At 40.6% G+C, this 20,433-nt stretch overlaps 2 protein-coding genes across 3 annotated transcripts; one reads left to right on the top strand and one right to left on the bottom strand.

The window, feature by feature from the left end:
* Positions 1 to 1,975: 1,975 nt before the first annotated feature.
* LOC112150494 (signal-transducing adaptor protein 1) lies at positions 1,976 to 7,415 on the top strand. The gene is made up of 13 exons (XM_024278877.2): positions 1,976 to 2,369; positions 2,738 to 2,809; positions 2,894 to 3,010; positions 3,096 to 3,152; positions 3,273 to 3,415; positions 3,521 to 3,652; positions 4,587 to 4,656; positions 5,122 to 5,224; positions 5,311 to 5,388; positions 6,375 to 6,449; positions 6,554 to 6,598; positions 6,678 to 6,815; positions 6,894 to 7,415. Exons 1-13 carry the CDS (start codon positions 2,277 to 2,279, stop codon positions 6,956 to 6,958), a joined length of 1,188 nt encoding a protein of 395 aa, XP_024134645.1. The 5' UTR covers positions 1,976 to 2,276; the 3' UTR covers positions 6,959 to 7,415.
* Positions 7,416 to 7,536: 121 nt separating this feature from the next.
* fsd1 (fibronectin type III and SPRY domain containing 1) lies at positions 7,537 to 17,891 on the bottom strand. Of its 2 annotated transcripts, none has more exons than XM_024278876.2 (13): positions 17,664 to 17,891; positions 17,032 to 17,127; positions 16,806 to 16,937; positions 15,591 to 15,692; positions 15,329 to 15,351; positions 14,835 to 14,956; positions 11,608 to 11,817; positions 11,427 to 11,525; positions 11,135 to 11,282; positions 10,968 to 11,050; positions 8,871 to 9,122; positions 8,712 to 8,800; positions 7,537 to 8,635 (listed from the first exon to the last, which is right to left on the bottom strand). In XM_024278876.2, exons 1-13 carry the CDS (start codon positions 17,676 to 17,678, stop codon positions 8,525 to 8,527), a joined length of 1,482 nt encoding a protein of 493 aa, XP_024134644.1. In that variant the 5' UTR covers positions 17,679 to 17,891; the 3' UTR covers positions 7,537 to 8,524. The 2 variants fall into 2 exon arrangements, with proteins under 2 accessions (XP_024134644.1, XP_024134642.1); XM_024278874.2 differs by lacking the exon at positions 17,664 to 17,891 and adding an exon at positions 17,399 to 17,629.
* Positions 17,892 to 20,433: the final 2,542 nt, after the last annotated feature.

The following is a 20,433-nucleotide window of genomic DNA, read 5'->3' as shown; positions in this document are numbered from 1 at the left end:
CTGAGATATACACCTGTCTTAAGACAAGTTTGATTTCAACCAGAAATTTGAAATACAAATCATCTTTACTTCTATAGATAGATAGATAGATAGATAGATAGATAGATAGATAGATAGATAGATAGATAGATAGATAGATAGATAGATAGATAGATAGATAAATGAAAAATAATTTAATACAAAAAATGATAAAGTAATTGATAATAAAATGTGATAATAAATAGAAGTAACAAAAGGGAATTTGTTACTTTTGCGATCACCTTCCTAACTCTCTTCTCCATTTTTAAACATCCGGACAGTTCTGTTGTGACAGTTTAGACTTCTCTAAATCAATCAAATCCCTCCACATGTCAGATCCAACCCTTCCCTTCAGCTTTTGTTAAATAATGCCTCTCTGCTTTGCCGTTATTTACTTCTTCAATTCACTTCAACACAACTCTGGAAATACTCCGTCCATTTTAAAACAGCAAATTCTCAACCCAAAAATAAATAATAACAATAAAAGGTTGGATCTGATCCGTAAACTTTCAATAACTGTCTTTCATTGTTTCCATCCATCCATTTTCTAAACTTGCTAATTCCAGTTGCTGGAGCCTATCCCAGCTATTGTCAGGTGAAGTTGGGTAGGGTTGCCAGTCACATGCATTCACAAGGGGTGATTAGAGCGGTAAAACTGATCGCTTTTCCCATCCATGTGTCAAGAGGCGTACTTGTGCAAAACATTTTACCCTACATTGCTCCTGGTGGTTACTGGTTGGCACCAGTGTTCAGCAGTGGAGCTGCCATCAGTGTGTGAATGTGTGTGTGCATAGGTGAATAAGTCTATGACTGTAAAGCACTATAAGTATACACCATTTATAATTCAAAACTTAGGGACCTTTAAGGATCCCCAATGAACCCATGAACGTGTTTGGACTGTCGAAGTAAACCCCAAAAAATCTCTGCATGTACAGGGTGAACATGCAAACTCCACTCAAAAAGAACCCAAACGGGATGAACAGGGTTTTCTCATGGTGAGGCAGCAGTGGTAACCACCACCCTTCCTTTGTTGTCTAATCTTGTTTTTATCAGTGCAGTGTCTTTACGTGACTTGCAAGGGGCTTCAGATTGAATGCAATATTATAGGTCTTTTTTTCTGAAGTTTTATTAAATAAAAAAGAAAAACTTTTGACTTTCTATGATATCGATGGTCACAATTTCATGAAGAAACACTTTTAAGGTATTAAGGCTGGCTAACCACATATGAAAACCACACTTTAATCATCTGTAAACCTCTGAGAAACAGATATTGCTCAACAGAAAAGTAAAAACTGTTACTAAAAAAGCAGATGGTGAACTTTTTTTTCTATGTTGCACAAAATGACTTCCACTTCAACAAAATTCAAGAGTGGAGTTCTGCTTTTTTTTGCACGTAAGGAAGTGATGGAACAGTTTAACGAGCAAATGTGAGCCAACGCCCCTCTTTATAATACAACACATTTACTAGAGAAATGTACAACCATGCATTACTGAATAATAACTATCGTGAAAAAATATTCAGGGTTGCAAAAAACGGTTTCATAATTCTTCTAATTTTCTGAAGAGGTGATCTCCATAAATCCTATAGTTGACGGATCAGTTTTACCTTTACAAATGATAATTAAAAGTTCAATTAAGACAATAACATTAGTAACCCTATTAAATAAGCTGTTAGAGTTTATGAGTCAGAATCTACATGAACATAAAAAACAAAACTCTAGCTTTTTATGATCTGAAAATACAATTCAAATCTACCTTTCAGTTTTTTTTGAAGTTTCACAAAATATTTAAAATATAGGACACACTTTAAAACGATTCCCAGTCTTTCTCCCTTTTTTTTTTATAGAGTATTGAATACAATCTATTTTTAGTTGATTTGAAGGCAGAAATTGCTTAAATATGCTGTAAAAATGCTGCTTGAATGTTTTAAATTGCTCATAACATTGTGTGAGTTGGAGAAATAATCATCAGATGAATAAAGTTTGTTTGGAATGTTTTCTTCCTTCCAGCCACAGATAATCCAGGTGTTTGAGGGCTTGGCTTAACCTCGGAATTTCCCCTCCCCTGGAGGACGTCTCTCACCTGAGCAGCAGTCTGACCCGCCCCTTTCCACACACTGACCAATCAGCGGTCAGGATGTCTCAGTGGGCGGGGATTGGTTTATTAGTTTTAGACAGGTGTCTTTCCTTGGCAGTTTTCATGACTCTGAGGTGACGGCTGACACAGGCTTTGCTGTTTTTCAAGCTTCTGCGCTCGTCATGATGGCTAAACGGACCAGGCGAATGAGGAACCAGCTGCCGCACTGCTACCATGAGGGTTACCTGGAGAAGAGCAGGCCTGATCATGAGGAGGTTCAGCAGCTCTTCTTGATAATCTTGATCAAACTTTGTTATTACTTCAGAGTTGATTGTCACAAGAGAGCAATGAATGTGAATTATTATACAGCGACAATGTCATTTTTAATAGGAAAATTGAGCATTTATGACACATTTAATCTAATTAATTCAGATGACTGTAAAACTGCTGGTCAGAATTTTGTTTGCTTTTTTTTATTTATTTTTTACAAATTTGCCAACTTTAAGGGCACGGATTCTTGGGGGTTAAAATAGAGAAACCTTCATATCTTACGGCTACATCTTTCTACTTCTTTCTGTTGTTTTGTAGCTTTTCTCTGTGTTTTCTCTGTTTTTCTGTTGAAACCATGTCTCCGTCTGTGCAGACATCCCAGAAGCTGTGGACCTGCTTGTGTGGAAACTCCCTCTTTTTCTTCAATGAAAAGAGAGATAACGATGTAAGTCAAAGGTTTAATAGTCTAAAACCAAAACTTATTATTTCACGATTTTTGTTTATGTGGATTTGTGTGTGTGGTTGTCAGTACATAGAAAAACTGGACCTGACTGGGTTTATCTCAGTGAAAAACATCGGTTCAGATCATCTCTCGATGCCGGCCAGGTTCAGTCTCCATCTGAAAAGTGGAACCACCAATTTCACAGTGAGTGACAGCGATTAGTACCTTTAATCCTTTTTTCCTGCTTCTGTATGTTTTGTTTTACTGTTTGTCGCCGTTGTTTCTGCAGGCCTCAAACACAGAAAGTCGAGAGCTTTGGAAGGCCTTCATTCACTCCATTGCTCAGGTCTGTGCAGCACCGCTTTCCTTTCAATTTAGGGAAACAGATCTATCCTAACAATTTTACTGTCTGATCAGCTGCTGCGTTTATAGTGAACATCAAACCTTTACATGTGTCTCCTTGCAGCTGTCGATACCGCCGTTCCTCACCCTGCTGCCAGGTCAAATCCACATGCTGAACGAGGCAGTCCTGCAGGAGGAGGAGAGATTGAAAAATCTGCAATCACCTTCCACCGGTCAAGACATCAGCGGCCGTGCAGAAATGCCAGCGTCAGTACCAATCATTTCTAACGCTTACTTTTGGTTGTGTAAATGTATATTTCTCCATCATGTGGTGGGGATTGACCATAAACGAAAAGTGGTGCTGTGATGCAGGTGTTACTACCCCGTCTCCCGCCTGGAGGCCTCTTTGCTGCTAGAGAGAGAAGCTATGAGAGGAAACATGCTGCTCAGGCCCAGCAGGGATAGAGCGTCCTACGCCATCACCACGAGACAAGAGCTTGACAAGTACGAGCACCTTCACGAACTGTTTCTATGTAAAACTTGTTATATTCCCACTCCGATCATTGTTTGATCTATTGGCAGTGGTCTTTTAATTATAATTCTGCTGTTTTCAGCCAAAATTACAAAAAAAAAACTGTCATTTTATGGGACATAGTTGATTAGAAATTTGCCTCTGAGTTGTGGGCAGGATCGTTTACACGGACTGAGCCCGCCCACTTCCCATCATCCATCTGTTGACGTGTTCTCCCGCTAGCTTACAGCCCCTCACACCTCCAACAAAAATGGCTACAAATATTGAAGATATCCATCCGTACAATTTTGATCCAGATACAAGCTCAGATGACGAAAACAAAGACGCACATTTATCCATTTGTCTGCAAATGGATGCATTACAATGGAGCGGAGCAGGAAGCATGGGGCTTGCCTTAGTCATGTCACAGCTACAAGCTTTTTTTGTCTGCTCCTAATTCACAAAGTTTTACATAAAGAAACATTCAGAAATGCAATATTAAACCTAATTCTCTTCACACATGTCCTTTACCATCATGAAAATGCCACAAGAACATGTTAAGAGACCAAAAACACGATTTTCATCAGAGTGGGTGTTTAATGCTTTTCCTCTATCGTAGAAAATTTAACTTTGCTGGACCTCTTAAACATAAAATGACACAAAAGTGAGGCATTTTTACAGTTACTTCTCTTCCGCTGTTGGCCCTGGCAGTAGTCAACATGTCCTTTGTTTGAATCCTGCCCATAGTCTCTAAATATTTTATTTTTTTTGCAGAAATTTGCACAGAAATACAATTGGTTTTCTTTTTCCTTTTTTTATGTAAATATGAACCTTTGTGCAACTCCTGTCTCTTAACAACAAAAACAACTCAGAAGATATGAGTCATATAAAGTCATGTAAATATGAATGGCTGTTTTCTTTTTGAAGGGTTCTGTACAAACACTACCGTGTGACATGCAGACCAGAAGGAGGTTTTGTCATCGACGTGAATAATCCTGTAAGTATTCAAACCCAAAAAAACTTGTAAGAACTTCCTTTTTCTCCCTGATCGTAAATCTTTCAAGCATGAAATGGATTGCTTTTAGTGCTTGTTAAGCTCTGAAAAAATGAACTTTAACTGCATGCAGTGTTTATGAACTTATGTAATATCCAGATCAGATATTTGTCCTCCTGGGAAAGGAGAAGCTTCCTTCCAGTAAGGATTCAAGTGACTGTAATAAAAAAATTCTTATGGGCAAATAAATCACCTGTAACTAAGACAAGGGGGAGGTTTGTCTGCAGCTGGGGCGACAAATCACTCCTTAAATGGATTTGATACATCTGAGCTCATAGATCTGCTGTGTTCTTTTGACTGGGATTAAAATAAACTTAAACAAGAAAGCTGTTTAGAAGAGTCTCTATAATGACAGATGAGGACACACAGCCTCAGGCTCTCTATTACTGAGCTTTGTTCTTCCTGCAGGTCCACTGTGACTCCCTACACGATGTGATCACCTACTTAGTAGAGCAGACCGACGGCGTTCTGGTTCCTCTCATCACTGAGGGTCCATATGAAAGAAATTTCTGTATGTACAAAGTAGTATTACTCATTTATCTATGATTATTTACATGTGAGTGACCCTCTTTTTCATTTTTATTATAATTCGGACAGCTTTTATTGCTCCGGACGCAGAAAGTGGGGAGCGGACTGTGAAGCCTTTACCGAACCCACCGAGGGCTTTGAGGCGGGGTATGTATGTGGACATGCTAATGCCAGCCTCTAGCTGTTTCTCTTAAAGTCAGTTATTTGAAAACTATTCTACCGCTTAAGGCGAGCCCTCCCAGCCCTCAGCAAACAAAGATCATAGTGCCAATCCATAAAAATGGCATTTTTAGCATGTTTTTGTAGATTTTTTCTTATGATAAAGAACATTTATAAAGAAAATTAATGTTAAAATTGTATTCGTATTTTTTTTTTCATTTAAATTGCTGTGAATCAGGAGAAGACCTTATGTTACACCAAGTAACACTAAGTAAAGGGAAGGGGAAGTGGGGCGGAATTGCTCCAAAAGTCCCGCCCACAAATCAAAAGGAATTTCTGATGAAAAACTGCAGAAAATTTATCCTAGAAAACAAATGAAAACGGCAACAAACAACATAATCATGTTTAAAAAAAAGCAGCGAGAACAGAGTGAAACTTGAACAACATGACTGTAAACATGGCAGGTGAAACAAAGGTTTCATCATATCTACTTGAAGGAGTGATAAATTTCCTTCCTAAGTGGGTTTTCAGCCTGCCTTATCACTGACCCTTACCACACTGATAAGAGCTTTTGTAAGTCCTTTCCATGACTGCTACTCTGAGTGTTTGCACAGCTCAGAGGCTTTGTTAAGCAGCGTTCCACCCGTGTTGGTTTTAGTTGAACTTCTTGAAGGATGAGATGCCGAACATGCAGCCCATGACGCCCAAAGTTAAAAAAAACGTCCTCACTATTTCTAATAAATGCGCTAAAACAAACAGTTTGGCCCCCCATTTACTTATTAATTTATGAAGCAGAATTATTGAGTCACGGGAAATTTTAAGTGTCGATCACCGTCAACCAAGCATCATCTGTCAAAACATTCCTTTGTTTTCCTGCTTTGACCCCCATCTCTGTCACAGCTCAACAGTCTGCATTATTTTTCTAACCTGAAATGTCATTGATCTAATCAGTCAAACCTTTGTTTTTATTTAAGACGGTCTGACCGTGTCGTCTCAAAAGCTTGAGCCAAATCCAACAGAAGAGGAGATGCTGTACATGAATGACGATCGTGAGTGTCTTTTTTTTCCCACTACGCCTCTTTGGTCTTGTGGTCAAACAGGTGCGTCTTCATTTTTTCCCCTTCCTATCACTGACTGAAGTCTGTTTGAACAGTGATGCAAGAAAGCAAGCCAGATCTCCCCGTTGCTCCTCCACGGCGTAAGTGTCTGCACGCTATGCGGTAGAGAACCTTCTTTGTTGACTCACCTGACCAGGAATTGCCTGATATATTTAACAGATAAACCAGAGGAAACTCCAAAAAAGATACTGATGCCTCCAACTCCTGCTCCTCGCAGAGCCAGCTCCATGACACTTTCTGTATCTCCAGCTGCTGCAGACTTAAAGATGACAACCATTCCAGTCTGCCAAAAGCAGCGTAGGTTCAGATTCCACACATTTTAAACATACATTCATAACCTCCCAGAGAATTAACTCGTCTCCTTTTGTATTGTAGTCCCTTCAGCAGCCATATCGGAGCTAAAGCTTAAGCTCAACCTGAGGCCAAAAGGTCAAGAGTGAAGTCCTCAGACGGTCACTGAAATCCTGGCCGACACCCGAGTTTATGGACCATCCATGCAGGAACGTGGAAAAGCTGTTTCTTTCCTTTGCATCGGAGCTGCTCTCCTCCTCCCATCGATTTCCTGTCTGAGAGGCCCGTTTGAAGATTTACAGTTCATGGATTTACCTCTGGAACAATCACTGACAAACTAACTGGCTGTGGAGATGGATGTTGGCAGCACATTATCGTCACATTACCATTTGCACATTTGGCGGTGATGGAGGAGTTATCAGTGTTGTAGTTTAAATCATCTGTAGAATTCTTTTTCACCCTTATAAGGACGGGATTTTGTGTGTTTGGACAAAAGCACCTCCAACACCAATCAACGGATGAATTTTATCCATTTAAACTTCCTATTTTTTTTTATTATTCTTAAGTGTTAAAGTATATTTTTGCTTTTGTGACATCACATCAGATGTCACTAAGCAACGTTTGGTATGTGCTATGCAGCAGTTTAAGTGAATCAGTTTGATAGCTGGTCTATACCTTCATTTTCCTGTTTTACTTTTTGTTCCAGATTCAATAAGACATCAAAACATTGTTCTTACTCCTTTATTACCTCAATGACTGATACATTATTTAGGAAAAATTAAAGTATTTACAATAAACTGTGATGTTTTGTCAAAAAATATGAAATAAAGTCAACGTAAATCTCAGTTGGATGCTTCTTTAAAGCACTGCAGGGTACAACTACAAAGTACAGACAGGCAGAATGTATGCAGACAAGAAACATGGAGTCTGAGGCTAGGTGCACAAATATTAGTTCCAAATATTTATGTTCGATAGGTGTGTTTCAGACCTCATTGTGCATGTGTGAGCTGGAGCTACTGGCTAACAAACATAACTGGAGTGCAGCCGACTTAACATGATCTCGGCTGCAAAAAGAAGGTGGTTATAAATATAAAGAGACAAGCATTTGAGTGCAACCTGTGAAGTCCTCCCCACATCCCCAACCTACTTCTGCATCGTCTAAAAGAAAAATTCCCAAACTCTGGAAGGGAGGGAGACTTTAAATCAACACTAGGAGGCTTCTTCTCACAAACAGAACTGCAGTAAATGTCAGGTTTGCATGCTGTGGCAAAGAAAGAGTTCATAGAATTATTACTTGATTTGACCCACATGGCGAGCTACTGGATATTATTTGGGTAAATGGTCAGAGGAAGATTCAGCCACACTACGACATACTGGCACGGACATAATACGTGGTTTAAAATGAGGATAACGTTAAAGATCGTCTCTGATGCTTTTGAAAAGACAAAGAAGGCACATGACAGAGCATGACCCTGAACCTGCAGCCGACTGTTTTGGTGAGGAGGCAGCGGCCAGCGCTAAATCGTTGCTCTAGCAGCAGCAGTGTGACAGTTCTGAACTAATGTGCAGCAAAACGACAAAAAGACTACACCTAATGCACCCTCGAGCAGTCACAACGGTTAGAGTCTCAGCGGCGGACTCTTTCGTTGGGTTGCTGCAGGTGCAGAGGATATGATCTGCAGCTGTGGCTGCAGCCGTGCACTGGTGGGAGGGGCTTATGTGAGACTGGCGTTGGAGCTGCTGGTGCCGCTGTTCTTCCTCTGTCCGCTCTGCACCACGCTGGGAACCTGCAGCCCCGTCACCACAGAGAAACTTCCGTTCCAGACCTGAACGCAGAGAGCAGCAGCTCATTTAAACTTAGAAAGCTGTCCATAAATGTGCTTCAGAAGAAACTTTTCTCACCATGAAAGCGGGGATGACTGGCTGCTGGAACTTGGTTTTGAAGGTGTGCATGAGTTGCTTGGTTTTGGCGTTATAAAAGGACAGTATGCCTGAGGAGAGTAAACCATGCATACATGACATGGAACCAAAGGGATGTGCAGAACACTAAAAAAGCCTCACCTTCATCGTAATTCACATAGACTCCTATGCTGCTCGGGATGGAACAGTCGAGTGTTCGAGCCTTGTTGTTGTGTTTGGCTGTGAGGCTCTGCTGCAGCCAGTTGTTTAGGTGGATGCACCACGAAGCGCTGCTTTTCCCCAGCTGGTCGAACCGGCCCAGGCTCCGCAGTGCAACCCCCACGGCAAAAGCCTTGCTCTCCTTGTCAAACCGCACCTCCCAGTACTGCTGGCCCGCATCGATCATGGTGTCAGCTATCATGAGAAACCAGCAGGGATTATTATTTTTCTGCATCGCCAGCTTTTCAAATTTATCTCAAACTAAGTGATGCTAAATAAGAGTAAAATAGCTACATTTTTGGATTCTTATTGTAAAAGTCAACTAACTCAAACTTTATGTAACTCACTGTCAAAGAGTTGAAGGACACTATGCATCACTCATCAAGGCTTCTGACAGTGATAGTCGTAATTCTTCAACAACTCATCAACCCTTCGTAGTTTACCAAAGTCAGATTAAAACATTTTAATAGATTTTTGAGCTCAGAAAAAAACAATTTGAAGTCAGTAAACCCAACTACATTTCATACTTAATGACAGGTTAAATTCTAATATTCAACTTTTGAACAAACTCACAGATTTTAAGTGGTTCGAAAATACAGTTTGTGTCTGATTTAATGTTAGGTTGTAAGATTTATGAATTTCTGGCTAAAATGCAAAATAAAAAGTAAAATAAACTGATGTTTTTATGACTGCTGAGATTACACTACCTACTACTACATTTCCAGCATTAAGATAAACTATTGTGGTGCAGGACGACCTTTATTTTAAAAGGATTGTTCACATGATCATGTGAGCTTTTGTCAAAGGTTATTGGCAAACTATTTCATATTTTTAAACAGGATATTTTCCTGTTATGTTTATGATTTATTCATGCCAAAAATCAACCTTCTGTTTGCATTTATGATAATAGTAAAAAATAACATTAATACAAATCAGTCTAATTTTTGAAAGGATGGAGGACGACTTTGTGGCAGTAAGACCCGAACAGCTCCTTCAGTGTTGGAGACCCCTTCTATACCCTTCAGGAGTGCCAAACATAGCTTCAGTTTAAATGTGTAAAACTGAAAGCTTTTTTCTACATTTTATTTCTTAGAAAATTAGCAGCTGCTGTAACAGGCGAACAACGACCGTTTCTACTAGCGCAGATGCACTGCAACCTTTTTTCAGAAATAGATGCGTCAATATTTTTGCATGAGTAACATTATATGAGAGCAGCTGGAATGCAGTCCGGCACAGATTGTTTTCAGACTGGCTCAGCTATTGTCTTGTCGCCCTGCGGCTATTAAAAACAAAAACAAGTGGGAAGAGAATGAAGATTTTACATATAAATAATTATTTAGAGAATTTTAATAGTTTTACTTAAAGTCCCCTTATGACAATTTAAAAAAATAAAAGTTCCCAGTAGTGTTTTAATTATGATTATGAAGTTTTTTTTACCAAAATCCCACAACTGAATTGTCTTAAAAAGCCTTTTTTTAAGTTGATCTGAAGCCTCTGCTTTCAAAATCTCCTCTGAGGGGGCGTGGCTTTTGGAGCTCAGCTAAGCAGCTCTGCCCCTGATCCCCCCCTGTGTGATTATGATAGCTCTGTGTCTCGATAGCATAATTTTTGATCTGGATGTCAGCTCGGATGAGGAAGTGAAGAGCTTCCTCCAAAAGCCTGATTCTATCTCCCTCCAGTTCACCAAAGACTACACCATCTTCTCTACACCTAAGCTAGCACCTTATAGCCGGGCCAGATGAGGGGTTAGTGCATGTGCACCAGAGCTGTTGTGACGTAAAGAAGGTTCATTTATTCAAACAAAGTCTGTCTGTGACAGTTTGATTGACAGATTTAAAAGAAGAAATACTTTAAAATGCAAAAACAAAATGATTTCTTAATACATTTGTTCTGTTTCATTAGAAAAATGCCACACATACATGTTAAAAACTCAAAAAACAGGATTTTCATCGGAGGGAGACTTTAAAGATTCTTCTAACTGTGCTTGTATATATTTTTTATGCTTTTCCCTTGTATTTCATTTAGTGCACTCTTTTTTACCTAACACTGTGTAGGACTCTGCTGTAAAGCGGTCTCTGCCGGGCCGCGCTGTTGGTGCTCTTTTAGGTGACATCAGAGCTGACCTGCTTACACAAAGAAAGCCACAAAAAGATTGAGAGATTCACATTGCAGCAAGTGAAGTCTGCAGCAGATCCGCTCTCACCAACCTGGCGGGGGAGTGCATGGGTGAGTTGGTGCGGTTTTTCTCTTTGCGAATGTCTTGCACCTTCCCTCCACTGCTGTCCCACTCCACACTCAGATCCTCCACCTTCAGGTTCTGGTGGGCCGAGCCCGAGTCCAGTTTGAAATTGAAAGCTGCAGGGGAAAACACAACGAATGCTTGACATGTTTTTGTGATTCTGTAAACGATACAAGTTAAGACATCTGAGCATTTTGTCATCACCTACAGCTAACAAAAATGACAGGAAGTCGGTAGTTTAGTTAAAAATAGCTCATTACCATGAGTTTCCAGTGTAACAGGCTCCGAGAAGTCTCCCGCCACAGCTTTGTTACACGCTCTCACCCTGAACGTCATGTATCGAGTGTCGAAACGCAGACCTGATAAGCAAAGACACTCGAGTCATTCACTGAAAGATTAATGATGACCCCCCCCCCACCATCTCCATACTCGTCCTGTTACCTGTGACTGTGTGCTCCATCTGCCGTATCCCTTCCACCACCATCCAGGGGTAGTCCTCTCTGATGCGAGGCGGCCCCTCGTGATTCGTGCGTCGATATTCCAGAATGTAGTGGTCGATTTTGCTGTCAGGCTCTGGTATGGTCCAGGTTACAGTCACGCTGTTATCACACACCTGGCACTCTGACACCTGAATTTCTGGAGTTGCAGGAACTATAGAAAAAAAAGAATTTTTTTGTCAATATAAAATAAGCATAAAATAATGATTTAATTTAAAAAAAACAGTCAAGAAAGTCTGATCGTCTTTAGGAAACTTTTTCCTTCTACCTTATAAAACGTGCATGTTTTCTATAGTTTTAATGTCTAGTATTAAACATCTATAAGTAACTCCTGTGATCTTATTAGAATAATCTACACCAAACTGAATAATAACCATTGATGCTTTTTGTGTAACGACTTGAGAAAACCTCACTCGTTCTGAACAGGCTATAAAAATAAATGCTATTTTAAAATTCAAACCTTTTACAGTTACTTTTGCCCTACAAGGGTGACGTTCCATTTACCCAAGATAGGGCAAAAAAAGAGCCTCTGGAGTTAAGTATTTATGCAAAGTGCATTCTTTTTGTCTTTCTCTGCCGTTTGCATTCATTCCAATAAAGAATGTCATGCGTGAGATAAGATGTGCTGCGAAGTACAACCCACTTCAGACACTTCACCAGTTTCACTGAGGTTTTTTCATGCTAATTTGGCTGCTTCGCAGAGATTTTATCGAACAGAAAAGCATCAATTGTGTTAATTTTACTCCTTGTACATCTAGTCGGCACACATTTAACTTTTTTTTCACATTTAACATTTAAGTTTCTTTTTAGCTCGTTTTTTAAGATCAAACCAAAAACAAACTGCTTTCTATAGAAGTTTCTCCAAATTAAAAATTGAATATTGAGCAGAAAAAAAGTGTTTGAACCACATTTCTGTAAAACATTTGAACCTAAAAGCTTTTAACGGATTTTTCTGATTTTTTTTTTTTTAATTTCTGGAATGTTCTGCCTCTGTCCTAGCATTCCATAGACACAGCTGGAGCTTTTAAAATCACACCAGTTTATTCCACCGGGCTTATAGCCAAGTGTAAGTTTTGTTTCTGTTTTTATATGAAATGTTGTATTTATGTTTGACTGTAATTAATGTGTTTTTTGTCGCCTCTTGGCCAGGACTTCCTTGTAAAAAAGATTTCTTAATCTCAGTGGGTCTTTCTGGTTAAATTAAGGTTAATAAAATAAGTTTTTATGTTTGTGTGGTTGTTTTATTGTATGTTTTTCTATATTTAATGTGTTTCAATTATTATCTTAAAGTCCCATTCCAACTATACTTTGATTGATTGTAAAACTGTTTCCAGTGGTTGTTTAATTAGGATTATGCTGTTTTTAGCCCAAATCAAAAAGCCTGTGTTGCTCAAGACATATTTTCTGCAGAGCAGCAGGAGCTCACTGAAAATGGGTGGGACTGCTGGCATGGAAGTAACCCTACGGTGATATCCCATCATTCCATTGTTATACTCTCCAGCTAGTTTACATCCCCAACCTAACATTGGTAAAGCATCAAAAACGGCGAGCAATATCAGAGCTATCCAGCCGCACAGTTTTGATCTAGATTCCAGCTAAGACTAGAAAAATGAAGATGTACATGCATCTATTGGTCTGCAGGTGGATTTATTGGAATGGAGCAGAGCAGGAAGACTTTGGGAGTCGCTGCGTCACAAACCGGAGCTTTTTCAAACAGTGGATTTTCATCTGCTGCTGATCCATCACGAATGGAATTTAAAAATATATACAGAAATGCAATTTTAACATTAAATTATTTTATATATGTTCTCCATAATGAGAAAATTTGTACAAGAACATGTTAAAAACAGAATTTTCAGTGGAGTGGGTCTTTAAGTACTTTTGACTTGTCTTTGAAACACTTTTAAGATTCTTTGAGTTTTTATTGCCAGTGTAGCCAAGCTTAGGCAACTCATTATTTTGGAATATACCTGTTTCATTGGCTTCGTTTTTTTTTTTTTCATCCCTTCTTTTTCTTTATTGCAAGTTAATTAAATTATAAACTGACCAATCAGATGACTCAATAGAAGTAAGTGGTCTCACATTGATTGACAGATTCTACTGATCCCTTTTCAAGCGGTATGGAAGTGGACTTCCACCAAGCTCACACCTGATTGGTGAGAGTGGTTGCCATAGAAACGTTGACTCGGACCAATCACTGCTTACTGACGTCGTCTGGCTCTAACATAGTGGCTTCTGTATCTCAAAAAAGTGGCGACTGAATTGATTTTATGTCATTAGAGCAGGAAGTAACCCATTGTCTAAGGAGGACACTGACATCATATTGACTCGGTCCAGTTCTCATATACAGTTAATGCTCCAGACTGTACCATCATTTTAAATTTAGTATTTGCTGCTGGTGAATTTCATCCGTAACTAAATGATTTAAAACTCTGACTGACTCTGAATTTTGTGTTCAGGAAAGCTCTTCATGTTCCACCTCTTAGACTTTTTCCGCCTGAATGTGTCGTTTCCAAAGGAGGAAGCTGGAACAAGTGCTCCAACCTGACTCCGTTCTCCTGTAAGCTCTGGCCCAGACAAACACGAACTGTAAGCAGTTTTATTTCTGCTCCTAAGTGGTTAGTTTACTCCTAATGACTTAGATGAGAAATGTGCATTTCCCGAGCTAAAGCACGAGCAGTTTGAGAGAGAACCTGCAGGAAGCAGAGAGTAGCAGCAGCTACAGGAAGATGACAATTCGCAATTATCCCACGTTATTAGATTATGTTGGCAAACACTGCCATGAAATGTCAACCAGCAAATGAGCTTTAATTTATCTCACAAGGAAGACATTCACTTTGTGAAAATGTCTTCAAATATGTACTTTTATTTAAACCATTTTGCATTTATTTATAGGCGAGATTTAGGAAAACTCAAGGCACAAGCTGGTCTTTCTTTTAGAAAGTTACATTCTTGCGAGGTCAGTAATGTTAAAGCTATTCTTTCCTTTTATACAGTAAAAATAGAAATTAAAAAATTTTTTTTTTGAGGATGTAACTAACTAAAGTTGTTGGTTATTGTAGAAGCTTAACGCAGCATAAAAAAAAATAAAAAAGACAAAAAAGAAAAAAAAAAAAAATCAGCTGTTCTACTGTTTAAAATGCAGCTCCACGTAATAAAAGTAACACTAACCTGGGAGAAACTTAAGAGCCTGCAACAACTCCCTCTCCTGGCTGAAATCCACCATGAGGTGGCTCATGTTGTCGCTGGCTTTGGTCTTCAGCGAGAGGCGAAAGGCCGGCGCCATGGTCACGCTGCAGACAGAGACACACGAAAACACACAAACATACGGGGTGGAAACAAGCACAGCCCATTATTCAGCTGAACGCAGAGCACGGGCAGGAACACACAAGGAGGCAAAGCCTCTGCTGGCTAATAAACTGTCACTAACAAAGACTTCTGCCGCTATGTCTAAGCTTCTCCCACTGCAAAGCTAGAGAGGAGCATTCATCCAGGAAAGGCTGACACAGGACGCTACAGGCTGAGGGGAAAGTCGGAAAGATCAAAAGGCCTAAAGACCGGAAGGCTTCTATGGTGTAAGACATGGATGCAGTGTCCGAACGCATGCAATGCTACAAACTGACAGCTGTGACATAAGAAAGGCAGTAGATGGCTCAGTACAATACCTATCCTTAATGTCTTTGGCCGCCTGGAGAGGAGAAGCAGATGAGGGGGAAAGAGAAAGAGGGAAGAGATATGGATCGAAAACGGAGTCCATCAAGTTTTCAAAAAAGTAGAGGTGTGTTAAAACAGCTGCTTGTGCGCACGAGGAGCACATTACTGATTCTGCACGTTAAAAGTATTAGACATCCAGTGATCATCAGTGAGAAAAGTTTTTGCGTCATATTAGCAGAGCAGGTGTGTGAGTGTAAGGAGGGTCCCGGTCACCTGAGAGAAACTGTCCGTTTGAGACGAGCACAGCGTCTGATTGGCCAGTTCCAGCAGCTCCTCCGCGCTCTCCAGGGCCTTGGTACCAGCGCTCAGCTGACTCTGAGAAAACAAACAAACACATGCAGTCAGGCACAGCACAGCCGCACAATCCCACAAGTTGATACTCTTTTATATAATAACACTGTTGTGTTGCACTGTTTATGGAGATATCTTCATCACTTGAGAGTCATGGCTCTGTCCTGAAGCGTCACCCAAAGGATTGAAGAGCTGAAGCTCAGGAATCAAATCAGACTTTACTTACAGGCATGAGGTGAAAATGAACTTGAAATCTGAATTTCCTGCCAGGAAATCACCAGTTTGTGGAATTATTTTGGATCACTTTTAAGAGATTTGAAAAATGATCATGAATTAAGAAAATAAATGATATTTATTTTAAAAAGAATCAGAGTTCTCCTGTTGCACCGTTTGAAGTTCATGTTGAAAAGACCTCCAACCTTTCTCTCTGGACATAAACATGCTCTTATCTTGTTTAAAGATAAATTGAGAAAGGTGACTTCAAACCAAAGAGGAAATAAGACAGTGAACCAACACTTTTTAAATGTTAGGTTATTTTAATCTGATTGGGTTCCTGAAACTCTTAAAGTCCCACTCTGATCATTTTTGATCTATTGTAAAAGCATATCCTGTGGTCTTTTAGCTAATGACTAAAGATCTCTTCAGTCATTGGTTAGGAATTATGGTGGCGGTGCAAAGCAACAAGGGAAATAAAATTATGGACGTCCTAAGCTTTGCAATCCTTTTCGGGATAGTTCATTTACTCAAACTTTATATTTTGCTGATCAATTTTGAACGTCTGTATCAACGTCAGGTTAAATGTTAAAAGTTGTTTCAATGAGTTGCTGTGTCTCATCGTTTCTTCGCTTCTCTGTTACATCCCATAATGCTCAGCTACGGGGACCTTTTAATCCAGTTGTTCCACTCCGAGAATGGAGCCTATTCAGACTAAAGAAAGACAAACTAATCAGAGCTCAGTCTGATTAGAAACAAAATGAAACCACTTCAAAAGATGGGACAGAGAACGGTTAGCTTACAATGAAATATTAATCTGAATTTTCTTTATACATGTCCTCCATCATGCAAAAAATGCTACACGAACATGCTAAAAACACAATTTTCATCAGTGGGTCTTTAAGCTCTACTTAGAAATCCAACCTGCAGCTCATATGTGCGGCTGGCTCGCTCCTGCTTGATGCGGGTCAGCATGCTCTCCTTCATCTCATCCAGAATGGTGTGAAGGGAGTTGAACTCGGACTCCAGGTCCTCCTGCACCCGGTTGGAGTTTGTCTGGAGTGTTTCACCACAGAAACACAAGTTTAATAAATGGAAGCAGCATGTGCGAGATCTTCACCCCATGTCACGGTGAAGCAGGATTTTTCACCTCCAAGTTGTTGAGGCTTTGCTTGAGAGAGCAGATGAAGTTTGAGATCTCCTCGTTCTTCACGGCCAGCGTGTGGGTGATCTTCCGCAGAGACTCCTGCAGAAAGAACAACATGAAGGCAGAGCAGCAAACTGTCTAATCTGAGCGTGGATGCTCTAATCAGTGCTTAGCTGCGATGGACACAGGGGTTTAGGCTTGGAGCTCTGTTTCCATCATTGATTCTCATGGAGGGACCTCGCCTCAGTGTATAAGGAGGGAGGGGTTCATCATAGATGCGCAGAGATAATGTCATACTGCGATCACTTTAAAACGCCGGACTCCCTCTATTGTGATCCTGAGCCCCCCCGTACCTTGCTGTGCTTCTCACCCTTTGAAAGAGCCCATTCATTCATAAGGACTCCGCGTTTGTTCCCGAGGAAGGAGCTGCGTCAAGGCCCCTCCATCCGTGTCTGTTACAGCAGCGAACCATCGACGGACACGACAATCTAAACAGCCGATTCCACCCTGAAGCACGCGCGCGGGACGCTTCCGAACACAAACTCCCTCATTTCCCTGCAGTTCCTTCCTTTGTACACTACGCCCTGAGACGGCTTGTCCTATCAGGGACACCTGTTCCTCCGGCCCCAGCCCACCTTCTGGTCTCCCATCCTGCCGTCGATGCGCGCGGGCGCTGCTCCAGCCGCGTGCGGGGTCCGTGTCTCCACGCGCTGCGGTTGTTTAACGCGGCAGAGCTGGTACTGATGCTGCCGGAGTGAACGGCATCTTCGGACGGACACCAGCCACCAACGCCTTTGGGCCGTAATGGCTGACACGCATGCGCGAGAAAAGGACTATGGGTAGTGATGTTCCCCGTCTGAGGCTACGTCCGAATTCCCTCCCTACTCCTTGACAACTAAAAAACACAATGTAGGGCAGAACTACAGTGCTCTAGATGGTACCATACATACTACTTTTCTCTAAAACTGAAAATATGGTATCATATATTTCCTAAAGTAAAAAAATATATAAATATGAACATTTTTACAAAGGCTATAATTTATGGATCTACTTCTGAAGATGAAAACTTGGATGATTTATGATAAAAATAAATGAAGTAAAAATAAAAATAAAAATTTCATTAAAAAAAGTTTCAAACGCAATGCATTGTGGTCTATTTTCACCTTTTTTTGGGTTGATGTTATTCCCACACATTTATATGCAACTGGCACAAAACTGATGGAAATTCATCTTTTCCACACCAAGTACGGGTGACCAATATGCACATTGCTGCATTGCCTGCACATATTTAATGTGCATCCAAGGCTAAGTGTTGTTGTTGGTACATATTAATCTAACCCTAACCCTTCCTCTGGGTTTGTGTCCAACAAAAAAAGTTCTGAGCATTCTTAAAGGAGCTGTACAACAGATAATTCTTTACTTGTTACATATCGTAGAGCAATTCATCTTTATACCAACTCGGAATTCTTCATTTTTCTGAAATTGTTTCTGCCGCCTGTTAGCAATTCAAGATGACGCTCTAACCACAAGCTGCACAGTGGTGCAGTGGTTAGCCTTACCTCAAGGCGAGGAAGCCCTGGCTCGATTTCACGCTGGGACTTTTTTGTGTAAAGTTTACATGTTCTCCATGTGCATGCATGAGTTTTCTCTGGGCACTCTGGCCTCCTCCAACAGTCCAAAAATGTGCTTCTTGGGTTCATTGATTGAGTATAAAGTTAAAGTTAAAGTCCCACTATTTGTCACGCACCTAGGTGTGTGAAATTTGTTCTCCGCATTTGACCCATCCCCTGGGGGAGTGGTGAGCTGCAGACACAGCCGCGCTCGGGAACCATTTGGTGGTTTAACCCCCCAGTCCAACTCCTTAGTGCTGAGTGCCAAGCAGGGAGGCACTGGGTCCCATTTTTAGAGTCTTTGGTATGACTCGGCCGGGATTTGAACCCACGACCTTCCAATCTCAGGGCGGACACTCTACCACAAGGCCACTGAGCTGGTATCCCTGACAACCAATATATTTCCTTTACCATTGCTCTTTGCTGATGACACAAATCTTTTTTTTTCAGATCGAAATGTTCAACAAACTCTCAGTAAAATGCATACATATGCCACGACTTTGCACTCTGAAATACTGTGTATCAGTGGCGGGCCGTCAGGGCCTGCAAGGCCTTCTCTGCTGGCCTAAAAATATCTGAATCACAGACTGATATTAATTATTATTTATTTCCGTGAATACGTATTCTATAATTCCAAATGCTCTGTCTTCGTCCTTTCATTGCTGTCTCCCTGGTTGCGCTGCTTCCAGACGTGTATTTTCCTATTTAAGCATTAACCAATCACATTGCAGCACCATTTGTTGCTAGGGTCAAAGAAATCTGCCTGAAGGCCTTCACAATCAGTTTTGCGGGCCCTGTAGCATAAAATAATGGTCCACCAAACTGTTGCTTCAACCAATCAGATCTGGAGGAGACCACGTGATAGGCCAGCTAGCAGGCCCACGGAAACGTCAGGATTTTCACGCGCTGTGATTGGATAATCGGAGAGTGTACTAGGCAGACCTGGTAAACTGAATCTGTAGCGACCTGCACAGGCAAATATATCGAATTTAATAGCTGGTTTGTCAATCCACAATGGCTGAAGGAGGAGAAGAAATGGATTTGGTTGCAGACTTACTGTCAAAGCCGTTTTCAAGACGGACTTTTCAAGAAAAGCTGGACATTGTTAAGCGGGGTCGGGCAACTCCGAAGCTAGCAAGCCCCGTGTCCACTGCTTCTGTTGAACGGACATTCTCAGCCCCGAAGCGAATTAAAACTTATGCCAGAAATACGTCAGGGCAGGCTCGACTTTCAGCATTAGCTTCCATGGCGATAGAAAAGGACTTCTTGATGGAACTAAAACGCACGGATAATCTGCACGACAGAGTGATTGAAATCTTCTTGAGGAAAGAAAGGATGGATTTTGTGTACAAATAATCCGGATTTTTGGTGAGTAAAATTTTGCTATATACCAAAATATTATTGCAATTTTATCAGGTTATTTTTTTATGCTTTTTTATGTGTGTCGCAGTTGTACCTGCAGTAGAAGTTTTATAGCCATAAAATAGTTAATGAGGGTTGGATTGATTCAGATGGAGCACTACTGAAGGCCTAGGTGTGAAATGCACGGCCCGCCACTGCTGTGTATAATATACGGCAAACATACTGAGACTGGGCTGAAATGTTAGTTCTGTTCTTTAGGTGTGGGGATAAGCATATATAAAAGAAATGATCTAGATCCACTGGCGTATTTTCAAGATATAACAATATAATGTTCATCCGAAATGTATGGTTTAAACTACCCTTACTTAACTTTCTGCATTACTGCTTGTGGATGCATTTATGCAAAATCATGTTACTACAGAAGAAAAAGTGC

This window comes from Oryzias melastigma, linkage group LG4, assembly GCF_002922805.2.
Source record: "Oryzias melastigma strain HK-1 linkage group LG4, ASM292280v2, whole genome shotgun sequence".
Lineage (NCBI taxonomy): Eukaryota > Metazoa > Chordata > Actinopteri > Beloniformes > Adrianichthyidae > Oryzias > Oryzias melastigma.
Note: the sequence above shows the minus strand (reverse complement) of the source record. Positions and strands in the feature narration are given on the sequence as shown.